Source organism: Pygocentrus nattereri, chromosome 23, assembly GCF_015220715.1.
Source record: "Pygocentrus nattereri isolate fPygNat1 chromosome 23, fPygNat1.pri, whole genome shotgun sequence".
NCBI lineage: Eukaryota > Metazoa > Chordata > Actinopteri > Characiformes > Serrasalmidae > Pygocentrus > Pygocentrus nattereri.
The window spans coordinates 26,055,463-26,076,419 of NC_051233.1; the positions used below are offsets into that span (position 1 = coordinate 26,055,463).

Consider the following 20,957-nt stretch of genomic DNA (forward strand, 5'->3'; position numbering starts at 1 on the left):
GAATCTGGTAGTGAAGCTTAAATGGAACACAGAGGGCGGGGCCAGAGGCTTCACCCATGGTCAGTCTTTGACCTGCTGGTGATGGATGACGTGAGTCTGTTGCGCGCCCCACATGCTCGCCCCCGACGCATCTCTCTCCAGCCTTCAGCGGGAGCGCTCAGAGATGCCAGCGACTGACAGGGGAGACAAGTGTCCAACTCAGTTTGCTGGGAACAGAACTCCTCTGTGGATATCCCTGATCTGGATCTTCTAAATACGTCTCCAGAGCTGTTAAAACGCTCTTATAAATCTATATGTACATATAAACGAAGCATGAGAAGAATCTAGTGCGATGGATTTGATGAGTGTGGTGGGTTTGGCGGCGCTGATGCTCAGTGTCCCTGCGTTAGGATCCAAAGTGTTGAGCGGTAAGTTCACGCTTGTTTCTTTATCAAATGACTTTTTTGGCCATATTTTCTTCCTTAAATGGAAACTTAAGTGCTTTTTAATGTAGTACGAAAAAAGTTGGTTTTTTATTCGAATTTCCCGTTCCACCTTAAATGGTGCAGCAGTTACATTCTGGCACCTCAGACGCCTGAATGTAAGTGCTGCGCCATTTAAGGTGGAGCGACAAAATGTGAATAAGAATTCAAGCGTTCGTCTTTGTCTTTATTATCTTTCTGTGCTGCCTAAATGGAAACCTAAGCGCTTTTAACGAAGTGAGGTTTGAGTAAAGCAGTGAAAATGAAGCTGAAGTTGCTTGTTCGAATTTTCCGCCCCCCTTAAAGAGTGCAGCACTTACAGTCTGGCTTCACACTGTAACCGCTGCACCATTTAAAAGAGGCGGTTCAAAGAAAACTAGTTTTTAGCCTTTTTAGCTTTTAATAAAGTGCGTTTTGGGGAAAAAAGCAATGACATTGAGGCTATAGTTGATTTCTTAGTCGCATATTCCGTTCCGCCTTAAGTGGTGCAGCAGTTACAGTCCGGCACCTCAGTCGCCTGAATGTAACTGCTGCACCATTTAAGGTGGAACGGAAAATTGGAATAGAATTTAAGCGTTCGTCTTCAGACACCACACTGTAACTGCTGCACCATTTAAAAGAGGCAGTTCATAGAAAACTAGTTTTTAGCCTATTTAGCTTTTAATTACGTGCGTTTTGAGAAAAAAAAGCAATGACAATGAGGCTATAGTTGGTTTCTTAGTCGCATATTCCGTTCCACCTTAAGTGGTGCAGCAGTTACAGTCCGGCACCTCAGTCGCCTGAATGTAACTGCTGCACCATTTAAGGTGGAACGGAAAATTGGAATAGAATTTAAGCGTTCGTCTTCAGACACCACACTGTAACTGCTGCACCATTTAAGGTGGAACGGAAAATTGGAACAGAATTTAAGCGTTCGCCTGTTTCCCTTCAGTGCTTTTCTAACGTAGTGCGTTTTGAATAAAGCAATGAAAAGGAGGCTGACGTTGGGCACTAGCCTCAGGCGCCAGAATGTAAGTGCTGCACCTTTTAAGGTAGAACGGAAAATTCGAACAAGAAACCGCCTTAAGCTTCATGAAATGAAACCCTTATTGACGGTTGCTCGAAGCGTAGTCCGCAACAAGTTGCAACCCCAAGTTTGGTAACGTTTCTCTTCGTGTAGCTTCATGTATTTTTGACAGTTTGAGCCTAGCTGGGCTATTAGCTCTCTCTGTGGACCCCCCTCAGTGCGGGAGTCGTTTCCTTGTGTGTTTCTTTTGATCATGATGAAAGCGTTTCTTCTTTCTTTACCGCCTGTAAACCCGGGTTTGGACCGTTTCCCTGCGTCGCAGACATTTACGAGCCCAGAGGTATGTCTGACCACTGCAGTGCACTTAATGAGCCCGCCTTGCCATTTCAGACTGCATTCGTCACACAGGGAGAGAAGTCCTACACGTCATTGTGCTGTGATGTCATTAGTTCATTCAGTTGTTAATGTCCATTTTCAGCCACACATTTGCAAATTATCCAGCCAACACGTCTGTGTGGGAATCCTATGGGTTTGAAAAATGTGGGTTATTTTGGTGTTCGTTCCTGAAAGATGCTACAAAGGGTTCCTTGAGAAACGCCGTAGAACCGTGTAAGATAGGAACAGGCTAAATATGGTGCAGTATGGTAGAAAAATGGCTTTTATATTGCTAAATTTAACTTATTCTGGAAAAATAACATAAAATTTGCAAATATTGGCACATTTTATGTTTAGATTTATTTTGAATATGTTCAGCATTTGACCTGGGGTGTTCACGTTTTGCACACACACACACACACACACACACACACACACACATACATATATATATATATGTATGTGTGTGTGTGTGTGTGTATATATATATATGTATATATATATATATATGTACAGAGACATTTTCAGTGAGTGCAGAAATATGCAGAGACCTGAACCTTTCAAAGATTTTAAATTATGATTAAATAATTTTTCCTTCTTCATCTTCTTCTTTTTATTATTATTAAATCATTTTCAATGTCTAATTCTGTCTATTAGACCTAACTCACAAGTTTATCTGCTAAAATTTATATAGACTCTTCTATGTTATTCTAAATTGCTTCAAACACTAAAACAAATTCTGCTAAGTGGCAGCAAAATACATGAATTATGTGCACTCGTTAGTAATCCTCCCAGACTCGTAAAAAAAGCCTTAAACAGCAGCCATTCAACTTTCAGGACGCCTTTATCGAGCACACCTACAGGCACCGTTCACTAAAGTGGGCTACACTAATCAGCCATAGACCAAAGGACAGAACTCTTAACTGATACGCTGAAGGCAAACCAAAGCAAGAGACCAAAGATGTGTGGTAATATAACAGAGAGCACGTTTTTTTGAAGTCAAGCTTAAGAGAACCTAATATGGGCGAGATCCTCTATCTGTCTTGGGAACGCATCCACTGAGTGTGGGTCGATTTCTCAAAGCTGATCTGTTCTGTCTTTGGTGCCTGTAATGGGGTGCTGGGTGGATGTGCTGCAGTTGGAGTGAGCCTATATAAGGTGGCATCATGGATGGTTGCCAAAGCTTCCAAATTACTGGAACCAGTGTGCAGTGAATCAGAAGCTGAAAGCAGGGGTGGTGGTAAAACATTGTGAATAAAGGAAAATGTGTCAACACCAGAGCTCAGATGCTAGACATGTGCTTCCTTGGACAGAAACCAAGTCTTGGAGAGAGAACCAAAGAGCCTTGCTGACAGCAGTGATGCTGTGTCAGAGTCAGAATTGTAGCGATGATAGGAACTAGACATGTGAAGTGCTTGATGCTCCTAAAGGATTGCGTGCAGTGGTTCTGAATACACTACCTGATGCCTGCAATGTTGTTTTATGATAGTTTTGAGAAGGTTTTGGCCTAAAATAAGATTTTTTAGAAAACTAGTCATGGCAGAGAGGTACATGCAGGGTGTTATAAGATGAAATATTCTCCAAAGAAAACTTATTCTGTCAGATTCATCACTATTTTAGCATCATCAGCATTGCACGGACAAACTAAGGACACACCTGTAGGTTCACTGGTGGTTTTGGATAGTAAATAAAATAGATATTTTTTCATTGTAGACACCATAACACCTGGTTTCTATCACCACCACTGTAAAGAAATCTAAGAAGATCATTTTCTCGAAAGCAATCCAAATGACTTTCTCTACAGCTCAACAACTGAACTGTAGGGTAGCCCTAGCAAAATCAGTGAGGCTTCGGCATGGATATCAGAAAGAAACGTTTGCTAGAAAAACTGCAAAAAAAAAGAAGCAAGTTCCAAAAGTTGCTAAATTTAGAAAGTAGATAAAGTTTAATATGAAAAATCACTTTAATATGAAAAATCACTTAAATATGGCTTCTTTCTGCAAGGTTTAGTGCAGAAGTTCTATTTGTTTGTCTAACCATTTTAAATCCCTGGCTTATTACATACTAAGGCTTATTATTCAGTAACTTCAGGGACTTCAATGCAAACTAGTGGAGGTATTCTTAGATTATAGAAGTGTGTAGTACCACTTTGTGCCTCTTAATAGGTTAATACATTGGAAAAATAAAACAATAAATATTAAATATGCAATTTTTGCCCTTTTGTTCTTAAATTTATCAAATAAACAGTAAATGTGCCTTATAATTCAATTATTTTGTTCTCAGTAGAAGATATGTTCACTTATTTTAACTCAGAAAATCAACAAAACATGTCATTTGAACATGGAGTTTTCCGCAAACTTTTTGATTTGCATTTGATTGTATGTGGATTCTGTTTTTCAGTTGTTAGAACTGAAAAGTGACAAGTTACCCAAAATATCTGCTGATATTTAACCCCTTACATGGCCATGTTTTATTACACACTTCTATAACCTAAGAATAGCTCAACTAGTTTGCACTGAAGTCCCTGTAGTTAGTAAACAATAGGCCTTAGTATGTAATAAGCTTGGAATTTTAAGAGGTTAAATCATTTGAATAAAACGAAACACAGCTTATCTGGGCAGCATTTGGAACCTGACCAGCCTACATTTAGTCCATCTGGGCTCCACAAAGATGTTGGCAACATGTCTATTGCGATGACATTCTCAGTTTATCCATGTTTTTACAGGCATATCTGAGCATATGTACGCCACAGGCTCAAACCTTAAAGCAGAATTGAGATTTCATTGTATTTCACAATAATCTGGACCTTCGTCTTCTTGAACCATAACTAGCAGGTCTCTTACTCTTCCCTTTAAAGGCCAGCGGATCTGCAAGCGCGGCACCGACAAGCCCTGCTATAAAATCGCCTACTTCCAGGACAGTCGGCGCAAAGTGAACTTCGAGGAGGCCAACCGAGCGTGCAGGAGCGATGGAGGAGAGCTCCTCAGCATCCAGTCGCCTGATGAGCAGAGGCTGATCGAGGGCTTTATCCAGGAACTGAAAGCTTCAGATGGAGATTTCTGGATTGGGCTTCGCAGAGAGCCAAACTATGAAGAGAGCAACATAGACTGTGCATCTCAGTACTACTGGATGGATGGCAGCCGTTCAGCTTTCAGGTCTGACTTGAGAAATTCCCACTAGAGCTACCATGATCTAACGCATAAGTATAAAAACATGGGCAGAAATACTCATCTAAAATAACACAACTGAGATTACTAGTGGAATGCAGTGTAGTGCCAATGCTCTTGATCTGATAATATTAAATGATCTATATCATAGAACACTGAAATAGAAATAGAAATGGAGTTATGACATAACTGAAGTTTGAAGAAAGACCACGCCTATACTCCTCCTACTTAATTCTAGCTTCCTATAAATACCAGTCCTTCACTCCTCCTACTCCTGACGAATTTCGCACCCCATCTCCTCCCCTTTCTCCTCAACCTTGTCCACGCCTGCAATTGATCTTTAATTGGGGGGGTCAGCCTTCTCATGACCCGCAGAAGCCGCACCAAACTCTAGCTCAAACTTCCTCAGAGATCCCCTCCTCTCATTATCTCACTTACCAAGGCATGGACTGCATTCGCAAAACACTGTTGTAGGTTTAAATAATGTGCCATTCACTCCATAGCATATGCAAAATTTTGGGCGCCCTTGGTCAAATGACATTGATTGATGAAACATAAAATGTGACTTGTGCAAAAGTTATGGCACATGTTCTACTTTGTTTTCTTTTTTCCATTATGTTAAACTCAGTAAATAAGTAGAAATTCTGAACTAATATTAGTAGAAAATGCTCTCTGTAGAGGATGTGTCATTGATGAAGTTATTTTCACTTCGAAAATCGACAAACCAGTGCGCCCAAACTTTTGCAAACGACTGCATAAGGAAGCTATAGTGAAACTTGAAGCCATTCCTACATATGCTGAAAGTCTCTAGTTTGAGATTTACCTGTTTAAAGACTGGAAAAATACCTTAAAGGTGGAAAAGACTTTTGAAAATCTGCTTTGGAGTGGATTTTGGGGAGTTGGCTGTTTTAAATGTGGTTTTTTAATTTAGCTGGTGAATGCAGAAGGAAAGCAGATAGCGAACACTGCAGATAGGAGGACGAATATCTTATTGTCATATAACTGTGGTAACTGTCTAATCTTTAAAATGAAGAGAATAGGTTACACAAATGACTCATCAGATGACCTGTCTATTTAGATGCCTTAGCTCAGTTTGGCTGCCTTTCTCTGGCTGAAATGACGTTTCTGGTGTCCATTTTTCGCTAAATAAAGATAGAGTTTCTGTTTTCTTTGCAATTTTGTTTGACAGCTGAAGTAAGACTTACACTAAATACTAGCGTGGTAGCCTGTACATCAGTGGCTAGTCTACCAGTCACGATTGGGTGGCACCAGGAGAGTTCCACTGATGGCATGACATATTTTTGTAATGCATGCTGGGTATTGTAGTGACAGAATGTTGAACATGACACATGAAAGCGATATAAAAACATAAGTCATGTCTAAGAGATAAAATGCTGTACTATAAAATACTCCAGTGTGACAAATAACACTTGTTAAAACTCTTGTTTGAGGCTGGGAAGCCACTCCAAGCTGCCTAAACTGCCCACTATACCACGGTTGTGATGTCACAGCTGTGTAATCTGAGTGTGGTCATTTTGTGTGTGGGGGCAGGAACTGGCACTGGGACGAGCCCTCCTGTGGTTACGAGGTGTGTGTGGTGATGTACCACCAGCCGTCAGCTCCTCCAGGCATCGGAGGCCTTTATATGTTCCAGTGGAATGATGATAACTGTGAGACTAAGAACAACTTCATCTGCAAGTATACCAAAGGTGAGGATCTTTCACATGTGCTTGTGGTCACTCAAAGGGGCAACTCCACCAAATTTTAGAAATGTCTGCACAATTCATTCATCAAGATCTAAACAAAGGCATTGAAAGTAATTTGATGTGAAATGCACCACTTTGTTTTATATGGTTCTCCTGTTGTTATGATGTCATGCCTGTAACAATAGAAGAACCCTTTTCGGTGCTATGGAGAACCCTTTTTAAAAGGTTCTATTTAGAACCATATATCTTTCAACAATCTGAAGATCCCTTTAATCATGAAAAGTGTTCTTTGAGTGTCCATGGTTCTGTACAGAACCATTTTCTTCACTAAAAAGTGTGAATCTTGACATTGACATAGTGGAACGCCGTTGGTGCTATATAGAACTATTTTCAAAAAGGTTCTGTATTTACCATGCAAAGAACTAATTAACTATAAAATGGTTCTAAACAGAACTTGTGGGCCTAATTAGAACCATTCCCTTTGCTAAACAGTCCCTTTTTTAAAAGTGTACCCAAAAATATTTTAATGAATCCCCTCAGCCCTGGTTCTGAGTGCGCTGCTATGGCCTGGAGAAGTGCAGAGAATCTCCAAACCCCCATTCAATCCAGGCTAATCAGAAAATGCTCCATTCTGATTTGGCCTCTATATCCCTGTTATGACTCTCTTCTGTATCAATGCACAGAGCACCATTATGCCACCCCACAAAAGAGTGCATTCGGTACCCTGAGGGGGCGGAACAAAAGAAGCACAGATCCTGACGCTATCCATGAAATATGATATTCATAAGAGATTTCACAGAAGTGTAAAGTTCAAGATATGGTCATGCACTAATAATTAATATGTTTTTGGGTATTTTTTTTCTTTCAGATAGAGCACCACTCCCCACCACCGCAGGAAACCGAACACGGGCAGGTGATTGTTTGATTAAACATCTAACATCCAGTTATAACAGGGGTGGACGATGCGGGCAAAATATTATATTATGATACTTCAAGACACTTTCACAATGCATGATATGCATCACAATATTTAGTGTTTCTGGGATTTAAGAAGTTGGAATAGACTAAATAGAACCTGTAATGCCACATATGAAAACCTACAACAACAGTTATTACAGGGGTGGACAGTCTGTAAATTACTGAGTAATTTACAGACTGCAAAGCACCAAATCCAATTAAACAGGCCAAATTACGCTCAATTTGTATAAATCACGTAGTTAGTCAGTGTTTTTTAAGTACTGACGACATCCACAATATGCTCAGAAAAGCAGGCTGTGACATAATTAAGCCCATCCGTGATTAAACCCTTATTAAACCCATCCGTGAAGCAAAACACCACATACAAACTAATGAGCACACAAACACTAGGGGGCAGTGAGCACAGTGTCTTGCTCAAGGGCACTTCAGTCATGTACTGTTGGCACTGGGATCAAACCGGCGACCCACTGGTCACAGGGCCAGTTCCCTAACCTCTAGCCCGTGACTGCCCCACGATATAGCACAATAACAATAAATCGTTTAAACATTAAAAACAATTAAACACAAAACCGATAAATTCTCCAGTTTTAAGCGTCCGTTTTTATAGATAACTGCATGTCATACAGTATTACAAACCACACATGAAGTCTATATGAGATTACTTAACAACTCATTGTGGTTTTATGCAATTGTGTGATGAGTTTACGTGATGCTACTCGGTGGCCTACAAGCGTCCATTACTTGTTCGCCGCATTCTTAATAGACATGTTTCTTCAAGGGCTCTTTAATGAAAGATGGTGAAATGGTTCCTCAGATTGAGAAAGAAGAATGTGTCGTTCATGGTTCTAGATAGAATCTTTTTTTAACTTCTTCCGAATAGCCCCAAAAAAGGTTCTTCTATTGTTACAGTGTCAAGCTTGGTGCTGTGCAGAGCCATTTAAAGACATTCTCCCTCAATCTGAAGAAGCATTTCACCATGTAAAGAGCCATTAGTCATAAAACAAAACCATTCCCTTGAAGATCCATATTTTTAAGAGTGTACATTAACCTCATAGCTCCACTCATTGACTGCATTTACAATAAGGGGAAATGTGTGTGCATTTATTGCATTATTGCTGATTTATTTCTTTAATGAGGCACAATCAGTGCATTTCAGATAAACTGTATGAAATGATTCATGTAAACAATTTACTGTAAAATGAACTAAAGCCAAGTCCGGTCGGCACTAACAGACTGTAATAACTCTTCTTGTGCTGTCAAATAAGGACACCTAGTGGGTAAAACAATGAAATTATGTCAAGGACATTGTATTGTCTGCAGGAAACATGGTCTTCCTAGTCTGTGATTTGTTCAGCACCTGCTGTACGTCTCTCGTTCTACTGTGCTGTTTGTGTTTTTCATGAAAAAAATGGTTGATGTTCATTAAGTAATGTCTCTGCTTATCTATTCCAGATGTTCTGCCCACAGCAAAAGTACCTAAAAACCCCTCCGTCACAGTTAATGATGATGGAATGAGGGTAGTTGTTTCTGAACCAACAGGTACGAAACGTAGGTGTCCATTTTTTACCACTGTCAAATATACCATGGTCAAATTACTGGTTATAGTTATTCATTTGCTAAAACTGGGAATAAAGTAAATGCAGTACTATACAGTACTATACTATACTGAATGCAGTACTATACAGTACTATACTATACTGAATGCAGTACTATACAGTACTATACTATACTGAATGCAGTACTATACAGATGGTTTTCCAAAAAGGCCCTTAAGTACAAGTTATTCAGGAGATCAGATATAAGATCCACCAGAACGAGGAAAGGTAATATCAAAGGATAATTAGTAAAAAGAACAGGAGTTTTTAAAACTGGAGTTCAAAAAAACATTAAAAGATACAGACAAAATACGACCTAGAACAACCTTGCGAGAGCTGGTAAACCCACAAAACTGTCCCCATCAGATAAACAGGCCTAAAAACCTTCATCTTTTATAGAGAGGAGAAAACCAAGCTCCACTCTCGATTCAGATCTGAAAAAAATCCACAGCTGTTTCTGGCCGTCCTTCCACTGTGAGAAGACAACTCAACACTATGAGTCTGAAAGGACATGTAGCTGTTAAGAAGCTCTTACTGAGGAAAAGAAACAGACAAAAAAGAAAAACGTTTGTAAATCAAAGAAAGAAGCTGCTGGTGCTCTCAGAACACTGGGCTGACCACCCCAGAGCCCCAGTCTCATCATCAGTGAGTGTGTTTGGAAAATGCTTGGATTGTGACGAGCAGAACTTTAAAGACTGAACTTTGGATTTGTGGAAAGATGTCCCTGCACATTTCTTTGAAAAGCTGAAAAACTGAAGGTGTAATAAAGGCAATAATGATAAGGTGAAGAGTTGACACACTAAATACTAGAAAACCTTGATATTATATTTCGGTATTTGAAGGCTTTTCTATTAAATGTGTTTTCTGCTATGTCCTGACACTGAAAAAATGAATAACTTGCACTTCATGGAAACTAAATAAACAAGGGGTGGTCTCTGACTTCTGCACAGTGCTGGATTTTGGGTAAATAATTTATCAGATTTGATCATGAATTTCGTAGTAGAATACTTTGCTGCTCCATAAATGTTGCATATTTGATTCTACATACTGTTTAATTCTGAATATAATCCTGACTGCTTTACCTTTCTCGTCTTTTTCAGATAATGCTCTCAATATTGCTTACATTGTCCTCCCTACAATACCTCTGCTTCTGCTCTTGATAGTCGCAACTGCAGTTTTCTGCTTCAAGCTATTTACCAGAAGGTATGCCATTATACATCTGCTGAAGCTAGATTTACTCATTACAGCTTTTCCACATATAATAACTATTTAAATAGGTTAGTTTCCTAATATTCAGTATTTCTTTTACTTATACAAAATGGCTTAAAGAGAATACATTTCATAGTAATTACACAGTAATAACAAAATAATAAGATAATAATAATATAATAACAACATAAGGGTGCAGGAAGCTTTAGATAGCAGGTTTGGATTTTAAATGATTCCTTCTTAATGAAGAACAAATACACTGATGTGCCAAAATTCATGAGACGGTAACTAGGACTGTGAACGACCCCCTCTAGACCGGCAACTCAGTGATCAGTTCCACAAGTGGACGGAAAAAGTCTGTCACTCACAGCTCTTTGGTATTTGTAGGTGTAGGATCTCAGGTGCGAATGGACCTCTATACCACATCCCATAATGCTTGATTAGGCTCATGTCAAGCAAACATGCAGGCCAGACCATTCATCTGAACTCTCCTCTTCTCGGACCAGTTCTGGACAACTTGAGCCTGATGGCATGGTGCATTATCCTGCTGGAATATCCCATAATTGTCCATGAACTACATGAGGTCCATGAAAGGCTGCCAGTGGTCACCAAGCAGTGTTGTGGTCACCGGTCAGTGGTGTGTTTAGGCAGACAAGTGGACCCAACTCATGCTATAAGAACACACCCCACACTTATATGGCACTGTCACCAGCCTGCACAGTGCCTCGTTGTCAACTGGGCTCCATGGCTCCATGCTGTCTGCGCCACATACAAACCCTACCATCACCCCAAAACAATTGGTACTATGACTTACAAGACCATGCCAACTGTTGCCAGTCCTCTAACCTCACAAGCTCAGGTGAGGTGCTGTGTCCGTTGTCAGAGTCACAGTGTCTGAGTTGCTTCTACCCAGTCAATTCTACCCAGACACTGCCTGTCACAATCAATAAGCACTCATGGGCGGCCACTGCCCTGTCCAGTGTGGGTGGTAATGCCTTCTGTGACACGTTCCTGGTACACACATTACACTGTGGATCGGGAAACGTTAAATGCCCTCACAACTTCAGAAATTAAATGTCCCATCTGTCTGACACCCACTGTCATGCCTTGATTCATGTTGCTTTACCATGAGCACACTGGCCAGCGTTCAGCCACACTCACAAGATGACACCTCACGACTTATGACTTAGGTGTGGGTGGTCCCATGCCGTCCCATGAGGTAACGTCACTTCATAAGCAAAGTTTACATACTGCTATCTCATGCCTTTTGGCATGTCAGTGTATAAAACGTGCCTTTCTGATTGTCCATACTGTCAGGGACAACTTGATCAAGCACATCTTTTCTGTAATGGTACCGAACAGAATATGGTACCTTTCGCAATCTTTGTAAGTACAACAGTGATGCCAAAATCATGCCAAGTTCTGAACTGTATGTGTACAGAAATGCAGTAAATGTAATTATATATCTCTTTATTATGAGTACATTCTGTGCACTGACACAACCAAGCCTAAGATCACCATGACCAATGCCAAGCGTCGGAAAAGAGGGGTGTAAAACCCCCCAGCACTGAGCTGTGGAGTAGTGGAACTGTGTTCTCTGGAGTGATGGAGTTCCATCCAATACCTTTGGGAGGAGTTTGAGAGGCGTTTGTGATCCAGAACTTATCATCCAGTGTCAGTACCTGACCTCATTCATGTATATATATACATACATACATATATATATATATGAAGATTTAATAATCACTGTTTTCTGATTTTATTTACATTTCACATACCCAACAGTTTCGGACTTTAGGTTTCTAAAAGCCAGTGGGCAGATGCTTCTGTTCTAAGCAAGTGTTGAGTTCACTGCTGCAGATTGAAAAATGTTCAACAAGCAAGTGTCTGGAAACTTTTGGTAATTTCATGTATCTATCTTACACACCTGCAGCCTCTAAAGTACAGTACCTTTTTCATCTTTGCAGGAAAAAGGAACGAACAGAGACTCCACCCAAGGAGCCTGGGTATTGGCCGTCCGGTGATCGCTGCAACAGCCCCAGCCCTGACGTCTATAAGGTCATCCAGAGGCAGCATGATGCAGACCTGAAGGGCACACGGCCCGATATTAAAAACACCTCCTTTCTGGGCTCATCCCCAGACACCCCACCCGGAGATTATGACAACCTGGGCGGCCGGGACACAGAAAGCGGTTTCGTCACGCTGGCCAGCACCGAGAGCGGCTTTGTCACCAACGACATCTACGAGACAACCTGCCATGGCCGGGGAAGTCTGAGATACTACAGAGAGCACGGCTGGCTGGATAATGAATTGTACGGCTACTGAAGGAGACGTCGAGCAGCGGTCTGGATTGTTTATAGCCCTGTGGTCCAGCCAGCTAAAGCTTCTGCTTTCCTTTGCCTATGTCTGGTAATTTGGTCGTTTAGGAACTCAAACAGGCAAGCAAATGATGGAGTCTGACAAGTTCCAAAGTTATACTAACTTGCTGAGATTTTATCGACTGGTTAGAAGAAGATGTAACCAAAGGGGTCCAGGCATTTCAAAGTGTTGACTCCTGCATTCGCATGAAATCAAAGACTATGAAAATGTTTTAAAAACGGCATATAAGTGTCATGAAACCTTTAAAGAGTTGATCAAAACGTTTTTGCTAATTCCTCTGAATGACTGCTTGTGCAGATATGGTTTTGCTGCTAAGAATCTATATTTTTACCAGACATTTTATGACTAGAAATTACCAATGAAATGTCATATTCTCTGTTCCCCAAGCTTATCCAAATTGGAATAATCATCATCTTCTAGCGCATATACTTAAGTGAGCCTAGTCACTTCTCAGTAAGTATAAAGAAGCTCCTTCTGGAAACAGTTCAGTCAGTTTTCCTGCATAATTCAACAGTTGTGGTGTAAACAAAGTCAGAGTGACATTGTGAAATGGTTTATTTTAGAGAAGCTTAAAACTCTTATTTTCTTATAGTTTACTTACAATTGTAATTGTGAAGAAAAGTTTTCTTTGGGTACTATTTTTCCTTACGGCATGCTCTACTGTGCCTGTCTGCTTTCTTCTGTGTATTTAAAAATACTTATGCTTTACGCCCAAACCTTTTAGCAAGTTTATCGTAAAACAACACCTCAGGCATCAGACGACGTATCTGCAAGCATTTCATGTAATCACTTTATGTGAAGTAGCTTTTAAGGGCATTAAGCACTTCATATGTCTCACTGTCCTCACTTTTTTTAAATAAAAACGTTCAGTGTAGTTTGTAAACATTTTTAAACCGTTTCAAAATGTACTGTTCTTATGTCCTTATGAGATAAACAAGCCACAAAAATAGTCTGTTTTAAATTCATTTCTTTTGTGATGTCACAAAAAGCAAACAAATGTACATTTAGCCCCGCCCATTCACGATAAGGGGGTGTTTCAGGCTGGCCTGCTTTTTGAATGAGGCACAGTGCAGGACAGCCAATCAGAGCTAACCTATTTCACATATATCACAGTCTTAAAGCGACAGTAACAAAAATGGGTTAAAAATGTAAATGTAAAAATGAGTTAGCTCTGTTTTCAGTACATGAAACCACACAGACATTACCAGTGGGCCTCAGTGGGAAAAAATCAATGACAAGAAATGTACATGGGCTCTTTAATATGTAGTGGGGCTGAGATCAGATGGTTAACTCTATGAATAAGATAGAATAAGGTGATTCTATATGCGCTTGCCTCCTCATTGGTGAGTTTGCATGGCCCTGTTATGCTGCTTTTCTTCCATACTGCAATGGTTGCTGCATTGAGCTCAAGGATTCAAATGTGATCTTATACTGATGGCTTGGAGACTGTTTGCCTGAGAAATGTCCCGACTCCAAATATTCCCTGCGTTTTCTTTCAGAAACGTGTGACTGTGGTTTGTGCTCGTGTTAATAAAAGCCATTAATAAAACAAGTAATGAAAGACGTTTTTCCCCACTTAAAACCACAGCAGTGGCTCATTTTATGTGCATGCAGTTATGAACTGGGAGAGGCAGTGCACCGCTGTGGCCAGCAGATGTCGCTATAGTACACAATTTCTCTTACATATTTGCATGCGCTAGAAAAGCTTAGGATAAGCTCGCATGCATAATATACGAGCGTTATAAAACTGTCATTTTAAAGTAGAAGTAAAAGGAAAGCGGGGCAATGGGAATTCTCCCGATGTTTCCCCTCATCATTAAACGGCTGAGAGGTAAACAAAGTCGGTCAGGGTGGTTTCATTGGGCAGAAAGTCGGGAGTTCTTTAACTACAGCGGTGGTGAGGGAGCAACGTCAACAAATCAAACTGCCACTTTATTTACTTTCCAAGCTATGTCTGTAATGTTGATGGTAGAAAGGTGTTACAGGTTATAATACGTGTTCTTTGGGTTCTATTTTGCATTATAACTGCTCGCATGTCCCCCTCCGCCATGAAGGACTTGTTTTCAACCACGTTTAAGTTCCAACGCTTATCTCAGATCTATCGTAAACAACGTCTCGGGTATCAGGCAGAGTGTTCGGCGCATTTCATGTTAATTATTCTCTGTGAGGGAGCCCAGGGGCGTTAAACTCTTCAGACGTCTGGCTTCTGTCACCACCGCTGTGAACGGTTCTGACTCGGGACGTTTCTGCCGTGTATTTTACTTTATTTATTTCGTTTACGTCTTAACCGTGTAATTATACATACATTTTGGAAAGAAATGGGCGGGATTCCTCCTTCGCTAGGACGTTTAAAGGGGTGTAACGACCTCTTTAGACTGTGCTCGGGCTGAATGAGCGCACCGCTGGGTTCATATTTTAGAGGAGACTGAAACAGCCGAGCTTCACGGACAGCTCACACTCAGCTGCCGACTGACGCAGGAGGCGGATAAGGTTGTCTTGGTTACTAACCGCTCGCGAGCTGCGTGGACCCGCCCCCCCCCCCCCCCAACAAAAAATAATTAAATAAACAAACAAATAAATAATTAATCCCGTTAGCGCTGACGTCAATGCGCGTTGGGCGCCAAGCTCGCGCCGAAGCCGTTAGAGGCGGTGATGGTGATGGCGATCGTATCTGAGGCGACACTGAAACGACGAGCAGGCAGAAAGAAGGAAAGGAAAGCGGAGATGTGATGAAGGGGGCTAAGGCGGAGCTAGCTAGCTTAGCGCCAGTGTTTTGAACTTTCAGCCGGGGCATGTGAAGCGCGGTTCGGCTGGAGAGAGTGAGAGAGGCCGCCCCACTCCCCTCCCCTCCCCTCCTCTCCCTCCCCTCCCCTCCCCTTCACAAACCCCCCGCCTTTCGAAAGCACACAGGTGTATGAGCCCCAAGCACTCGGCTAACTCTCCGACTCACAGCTGAAAGGGCCAGCGGGAGGAGAGCCACGGCCATGGCCGAGCCGGCCGAGCCGAAAGCCGGTCAGCGGGCGCCGGTTCGCGTCGGGTTTTATGACATAGAGCGGACCCTGGGCAAAGGCAACTTCGCCGTGGTGAAACTAGCCAAGCACCGTATCACCAAGTCCGAGGTAAGTGGACGCTGTCCACGTTTTTCTCTCAGAGGAATCGGAGGGGGGTTTACCTCAGAGAAATTGCCTGAAACTTCTTAGACGGCTTTGCGAGCGCCAGCTAGAGCAACGTTCAACCGAGAACGCTGAAGCGAGTAACTTCAGCTGCAGCTGCAGCTGCATTCAGGTGCGCTGAAGGCGTCCTGCGGGGTAACGTTAACCGCTGTATTTTCAGTGGGACCGAATGAAACGCTACAATGCAGAAGCTCAGTGGCCAAATTGTGTTTTATGGTTACACCACTTGCCTGCTGCCGACTTCTGCTCGATGCAAACCGTATTTCATTTCGTCTCGGGCGTATTTTATTACTAATTTTCAATCAAACGAGCACAAATGATTAAAAAAATCCGTGCACGCAAAGCGCCTTTTGAAATGGGCGGTTTGCCACGAACAGCAAGAATCACCTTTGCCTTTTGCAAAGTTTCAGATTGGCAGGCGCTGCAGCCAGCAAGACGAAACACACGAGGACAGAGAAACCCGAACAAGTCGTGTAAGCTTCCTAAAGCATGCCGCTGTGTGTTGATTTGCCTTTCATGTCAAAGTATGTCAGCTGTAAAGCGCTGGCTGCACTGGAATGTTCCTAATACCTGCTGGCATGTGGCGGCATCGGAGATACTGCTGTGCCGACTGACATGACGTCAGCGTGTTTGTCTTCAGGGGAAACTCTTCATGTTCCTCTGCTGCTCCTGTGGTACAGAGAGCTCGTGCGAGTCTTACACGGCTTAACATGCTCCACTCCTGGCCAGCCTCTTGCAGAATCGTGCATACCTTTGCAATGATGTTATATAATAAATGATCACATTATGTAATGTTTCAATGGATGTGAATGGCTCTGAATGTATGGATCCCCTCTATTTCTGCTGGGCAAGTGCTTTACGCTCCAGTAAACTCATGTTCCCAGTGCTGAAATGGTAAACGCTGCTTTTCATCAACATGCAGGTGGCCATAAAAATCATTGACAAGACCCAGCTAGATGCTGCCAACTTGGAGAAGATCTACAGGGAGGTGGAGATTATGAAGCTGCTGGACCATCCTCACATTATCAAGCTTTACCAGGTGCGTCAGGGTTGACAGTCATCTGTGTGCACCATTCAAATTCTCGTCATTCACTCAGCGTGCAGTCATCAGGGCAGATCACAAATCCGGTTGTACCAGTTTGTCAGAAATTTACTCATTTCCAACACCAAGTGTTATGTCATTGGCAGGGATTGAGTGCATCAGTGGGCTTGTTTTGACGTTTCACCATACCGACACTGTTGTCTTATAATGGGAGTGGATTTGGCCAATATGACCATTGCTTGGTGTGAAATACCTCCATCAGTGTTAACAGCTTGATGTGCACAGCTCTTAGCGCCAGCAATGTTCTTCCAGTATGTTGTTGGAATGTGGGGCTGGAATTTAAGGATATTATATTACGATACTCTTGCACAAAGGAGTTCAAAGATGCTGCTGACTGTACTGACTGCATTTTCCATGCAAGAATTTAAAGACTTGCTGTGAAAAAAAGCTACTTGTGGAATTAAACCATAGTATTTAAGAACAATGCAATAAATACATTTTATTTCAGTGAATTTAACAACCTGAAGCACACTGTTAAAAAAAAGCACAGTCACAAGGATGAGTTGAGTGTGATTTAATTTTTTTTTTTTGCTTATAAACCTGAGCCCAGGTTATAAGCTGAATAAAGGTAGTAATAAAGAAGAGGTAGCAGCAGGCTGAACGAGTCCTGTAGTGTAACTGCATATTTTTTGGTATGACCAGATTAGTGCAGACGTGCCATGGCGTCAGCTGTCATGTTTTATGGCCACAGAGCTGTTGGCTGCTTGTGCTTGATGCAGTGTCATTTCACCTCACGCTTCTTTTATTGATTATCCGCATTAAATAAGCGATAAATCTAAGTCTATGCATAGGCTATAGTGTCCTCCCCACCCCACTGCCTCTTATTTTGCACCTGTGCATGCACACAATTCTGGGGAACTTTGCTAGTTCAAGTTAGGTAATTGACAATATATAGATTTTACTGACTGGCGCACTAAATTAGATTAAGTTAATTATAATGTAATTGTGTCTTCTTCTTTTTTTTGGTATTTAGCATTTTCAGATGCACTCAATGAATGTGACTCAGAAAATGTGAACATTTTAAGGAATATCAGCTTATAACGTTCAATGTAAGAGAAAGTGATTCCATTGTCCTGATCTGAAGCAGGAGTGGAAAAAATAACCATGGTTATCATTTTATCCATTATCGTGCAACCCTAGTGGAAGTACATATAACGTGTATTACACAGTTGACCCTCCCCTTTTAAGAGTTCATCTCTTCAGCATGAGTCTGATCTTAATACTCGACCTTCTGGCCTCGCTCATATTGCATTTTCAGCCAAGAATGAAAAGCTACCCTCTTAGACACCAGCTGTACCAGCAGCAGGATTCTTTAACCTGAGCTCCTTCCGCCATAGAGTTTACCATTAGTCATAATCACCTTTCACATCCCCCGTGGGAGTTTGTCCGCTTGGATCCCAGGAAGCTGAAGGCCAGATCGAGGCCTGAATCCAGTTGTTGTGGCGGCATTCTTATAGGGTTAGCCTCGTTTCGTTACGTAATGTTTTTTAGGTCGCCCAGGGCTGGGATGCTGTGAGTAGCAACAGCAGTCTGCCTCTGTTACACAACAGCAGCAGCAGCAGTGAGTGTGGTGGCAGTCCAGCACTGACCTTCGCTCAGGCTGCGTTGGGCTGTCATTCAGCGGTTACCCACGCTTTAATCGAACGCTGAGATTTCACAAATTGTTCACTGCCGCTGCACTGCAAACTCCGCTGCTCTAGATGAAAATCACCTGTGGCTGTCTAAAGCCTACTAAGAAGCTTATGATGGGTTCAAGGCTTTTATGGACATTTTATCACAAGAATATTGGGATTCCAGTTCAAGCAACCCTCTCCAACTGAAGTGAACGTAATGAGACTGTTATGTCAAAGACGATCTGAGACATATTGCAGGGCATGTCACAGTCTATGGTTGTTAATGCTATTTTGCTACACATTACATAAGACTTTATACGTAGTTATATAATGCATACATTCAATATACATACCGTAAAAATGTCAGAGACCACCTTTCATTTATTAAATTTCCATTAAAAAACAGCCAGTAAGTTGAAGTTATTTCGTATTTCAGGAGATATTTCTGAGGAGATTATATTTAAGATAATCCACTTGCATAAGGAAGAGTAAAGTCGGAGGAAAATAAGAGAAAAACAGGAGTTTTCAAAAAAAATGAAGTAGTAGAGAAAATATGACTCGAACAACTGTGCAAGACTTGGTAGACCACCGAATCACCCCCTATCAGATAAACAGCACGTAAAGCTTTTTGAAAGAAAGGAGAAAATCAAGCTCCACATTTGCTTCGTATCTGAAAAACTCCATAAGTGTTTCTGTCCATCCTTCCAAATAAACTATCTGGGTCTGAAAGGATGTGTAGCTGTCAAGACACCAGTACTGAGAAAAAGACACAGACAAAAAAGAGGAAAATGTGCAAATCATGCAAAGACGCTGCTGGTGTCCAAAGAACAATGGGCCAGAGTCCAGACCTCGGAATCACTGAGTGTGTTTGCCATTTATTGGAGCGTGAGAAAGAGAAAATGCAACCAAATTCTCAGACTGAACTTTGGAGATGTGAAAGACTATCCTGGCAGGTTTCTTTAATAAACTGAAAGCAAGACTCCTGAAAAGAATCAAAGTTGTAATAAAGGCAAAGTGCAGATGCACTAAATGCCAAGAAAAATGATATTCTACTTACTTGTTGAGGCTTGACTATAATTTTCTGTTCAATGTATGTTTTTGCTGTTTTCCTGATTTAATAACTTAATGGCTGTTTCAACTAGAAATGACATGAAGGAAGAGTGGCCTCTGACTTTTGCACAGTACTGTACAGGTAAACACTTCTGCTTTACTGTGTTACCAAATTACAGTAAACAAGGAGTCCACAGTGTCTTCTATAGCCTTTTGCACTAGTTCCGACCTTCCTGCTGTGATATGACCTCTGTTTAGTGATAGTAGTTTTGGCACACTACACTGAAGTATTACTCCCTGTTTCTCAAGCTTCTAAGGCAACATTTTTGGTGCAACAGAACAACAGGTGGTATTATTATCACTGTTACAGTGGGGATTTGTGCTCTTTTAATCATTTTCTGGGTAATGTTTTTCTCCGTTTCCTTCAGTATGTGCAAAGCTGTTTCCGTTGAAGCCAGAACTGCCACACTTTTTATAAGACAGCACATGTAATAGTGGGAAAATACTTTGGTGCAAAACTTTAGCATTTTGGTGCAAAATATCTTGTTGGTCTTTTGTGGTGCTAATTTGCATCATCATCTGTATCAAACCTGTTAATGTGCTTGGGTTTGTTCTCTTCTAACAGGTCATGGAGACCAAGAACATGCTCTATTTAGTCACAGAGTATGCCAAAAATGGGGAGATCTTCGGTGAGTGTCTGTCTTATTCTCCACAATACTGCTCAGGTCAGATTTTTATAGTAGAGAGGGACATTTTAACTTTTTTATTGTCTACTTTTAATTGTTTACTTGATAATTAATTGTTTACTTATGAAACGAAAAAACAAAAGAATCAATTGTTGCAGGCAGCTAGCAAAATAAGTGGTCCACTCCTGGTTGTTTGGCTGCCATAGTATTATTATTATTATTATTATTATTATTATTAGTAGTAGTAGTAGTAGTAGTAGTAGTAGTAGTAGTAGTAGCTGTAGTAGTAGTAGTAGTAGTAGTAGTAGTAGTTGTAGTAGTAATAGTATTTTCACACGTATTTGATTAAAAAAAACATATAATTTTGTTTGGGATATTTTCATGAACAATGCTGCTAGACTTGTGTCCAGTGACGCTTAACTGAGTTACCATGGTAACAACTTTAGCTTTGCTTTGA

General features: G+C 41.2%; 2 protein-coding genes across 4 annotated transcripts in view; both read left to right on the top strand.

The window, feature by feature from the left end:
- Positions 1 to 139: 139 nt before the first annotated feature.
- On the top strand, positions 140 to 14,088 carry layna (layilin a). 3 transcript variants are annotated; one of them, XM_017697460.2, is made up of 8 exons: positions 140 to 407; positions 1,790 to 1,807; positions 4,700 to 4,997; positions 6,561 to 6,718; positions 7,584 to 7,628; positions 9,146 to 9,241; positions 10,389 to 10,491; positions 12,465 to 14,088. In XM_017697460.2, exons 1-8 carry the CDS (start codon positions 332 to 334, stop codon positions 12,820 to 12,822), a joined length of 1,152 nt encoding a protein of 383 aa, XP_017552949.1. In that variant the 5' UTR covers positions 140 to 331; the 3' UTR covers positions 12,823 to 14,088. The 3 variants fall into 3 exon arrangements, with proteins under 3 accessions (XP_017552949.1, XP_017552959.1, XP_037389413.1); XM_017697470.2 differs by having other exon boundaries at positions 9,146 to 9,232; XM_037533516.1 differs by lacking the exon at positions 1,790 to 1,807.
- A 1,668-nt stretch (positions 14,089 to 15,756) lies between these two features.
- sik2a (salt-inducible kinase 2a) overlaps positions 15,757 to 20,957 on the top strand; it is a 37,236-nt gene continuing 32,035 nt past the window's right edge. The window contains exons 1-3 of the mRNA XM_017699884.2: positions 15,757 to 15,995; positions 16,972 to 17,088; positions 20,440 to 20,503. Coding sequence (XP_017555373.1) covers positions 15,861 to 15,995; positions 16,972 to 17,088; positions 20,440 to 20,503 — 316 coding nt within the window. The 5' untranslated portion in view covers positions 15,757 to 15,860. The remainder of the gene's footprint in view (positions 15,996 to 16,971; positions 17,089 to 20,439; positions 20,504 to 20,957) is intronic.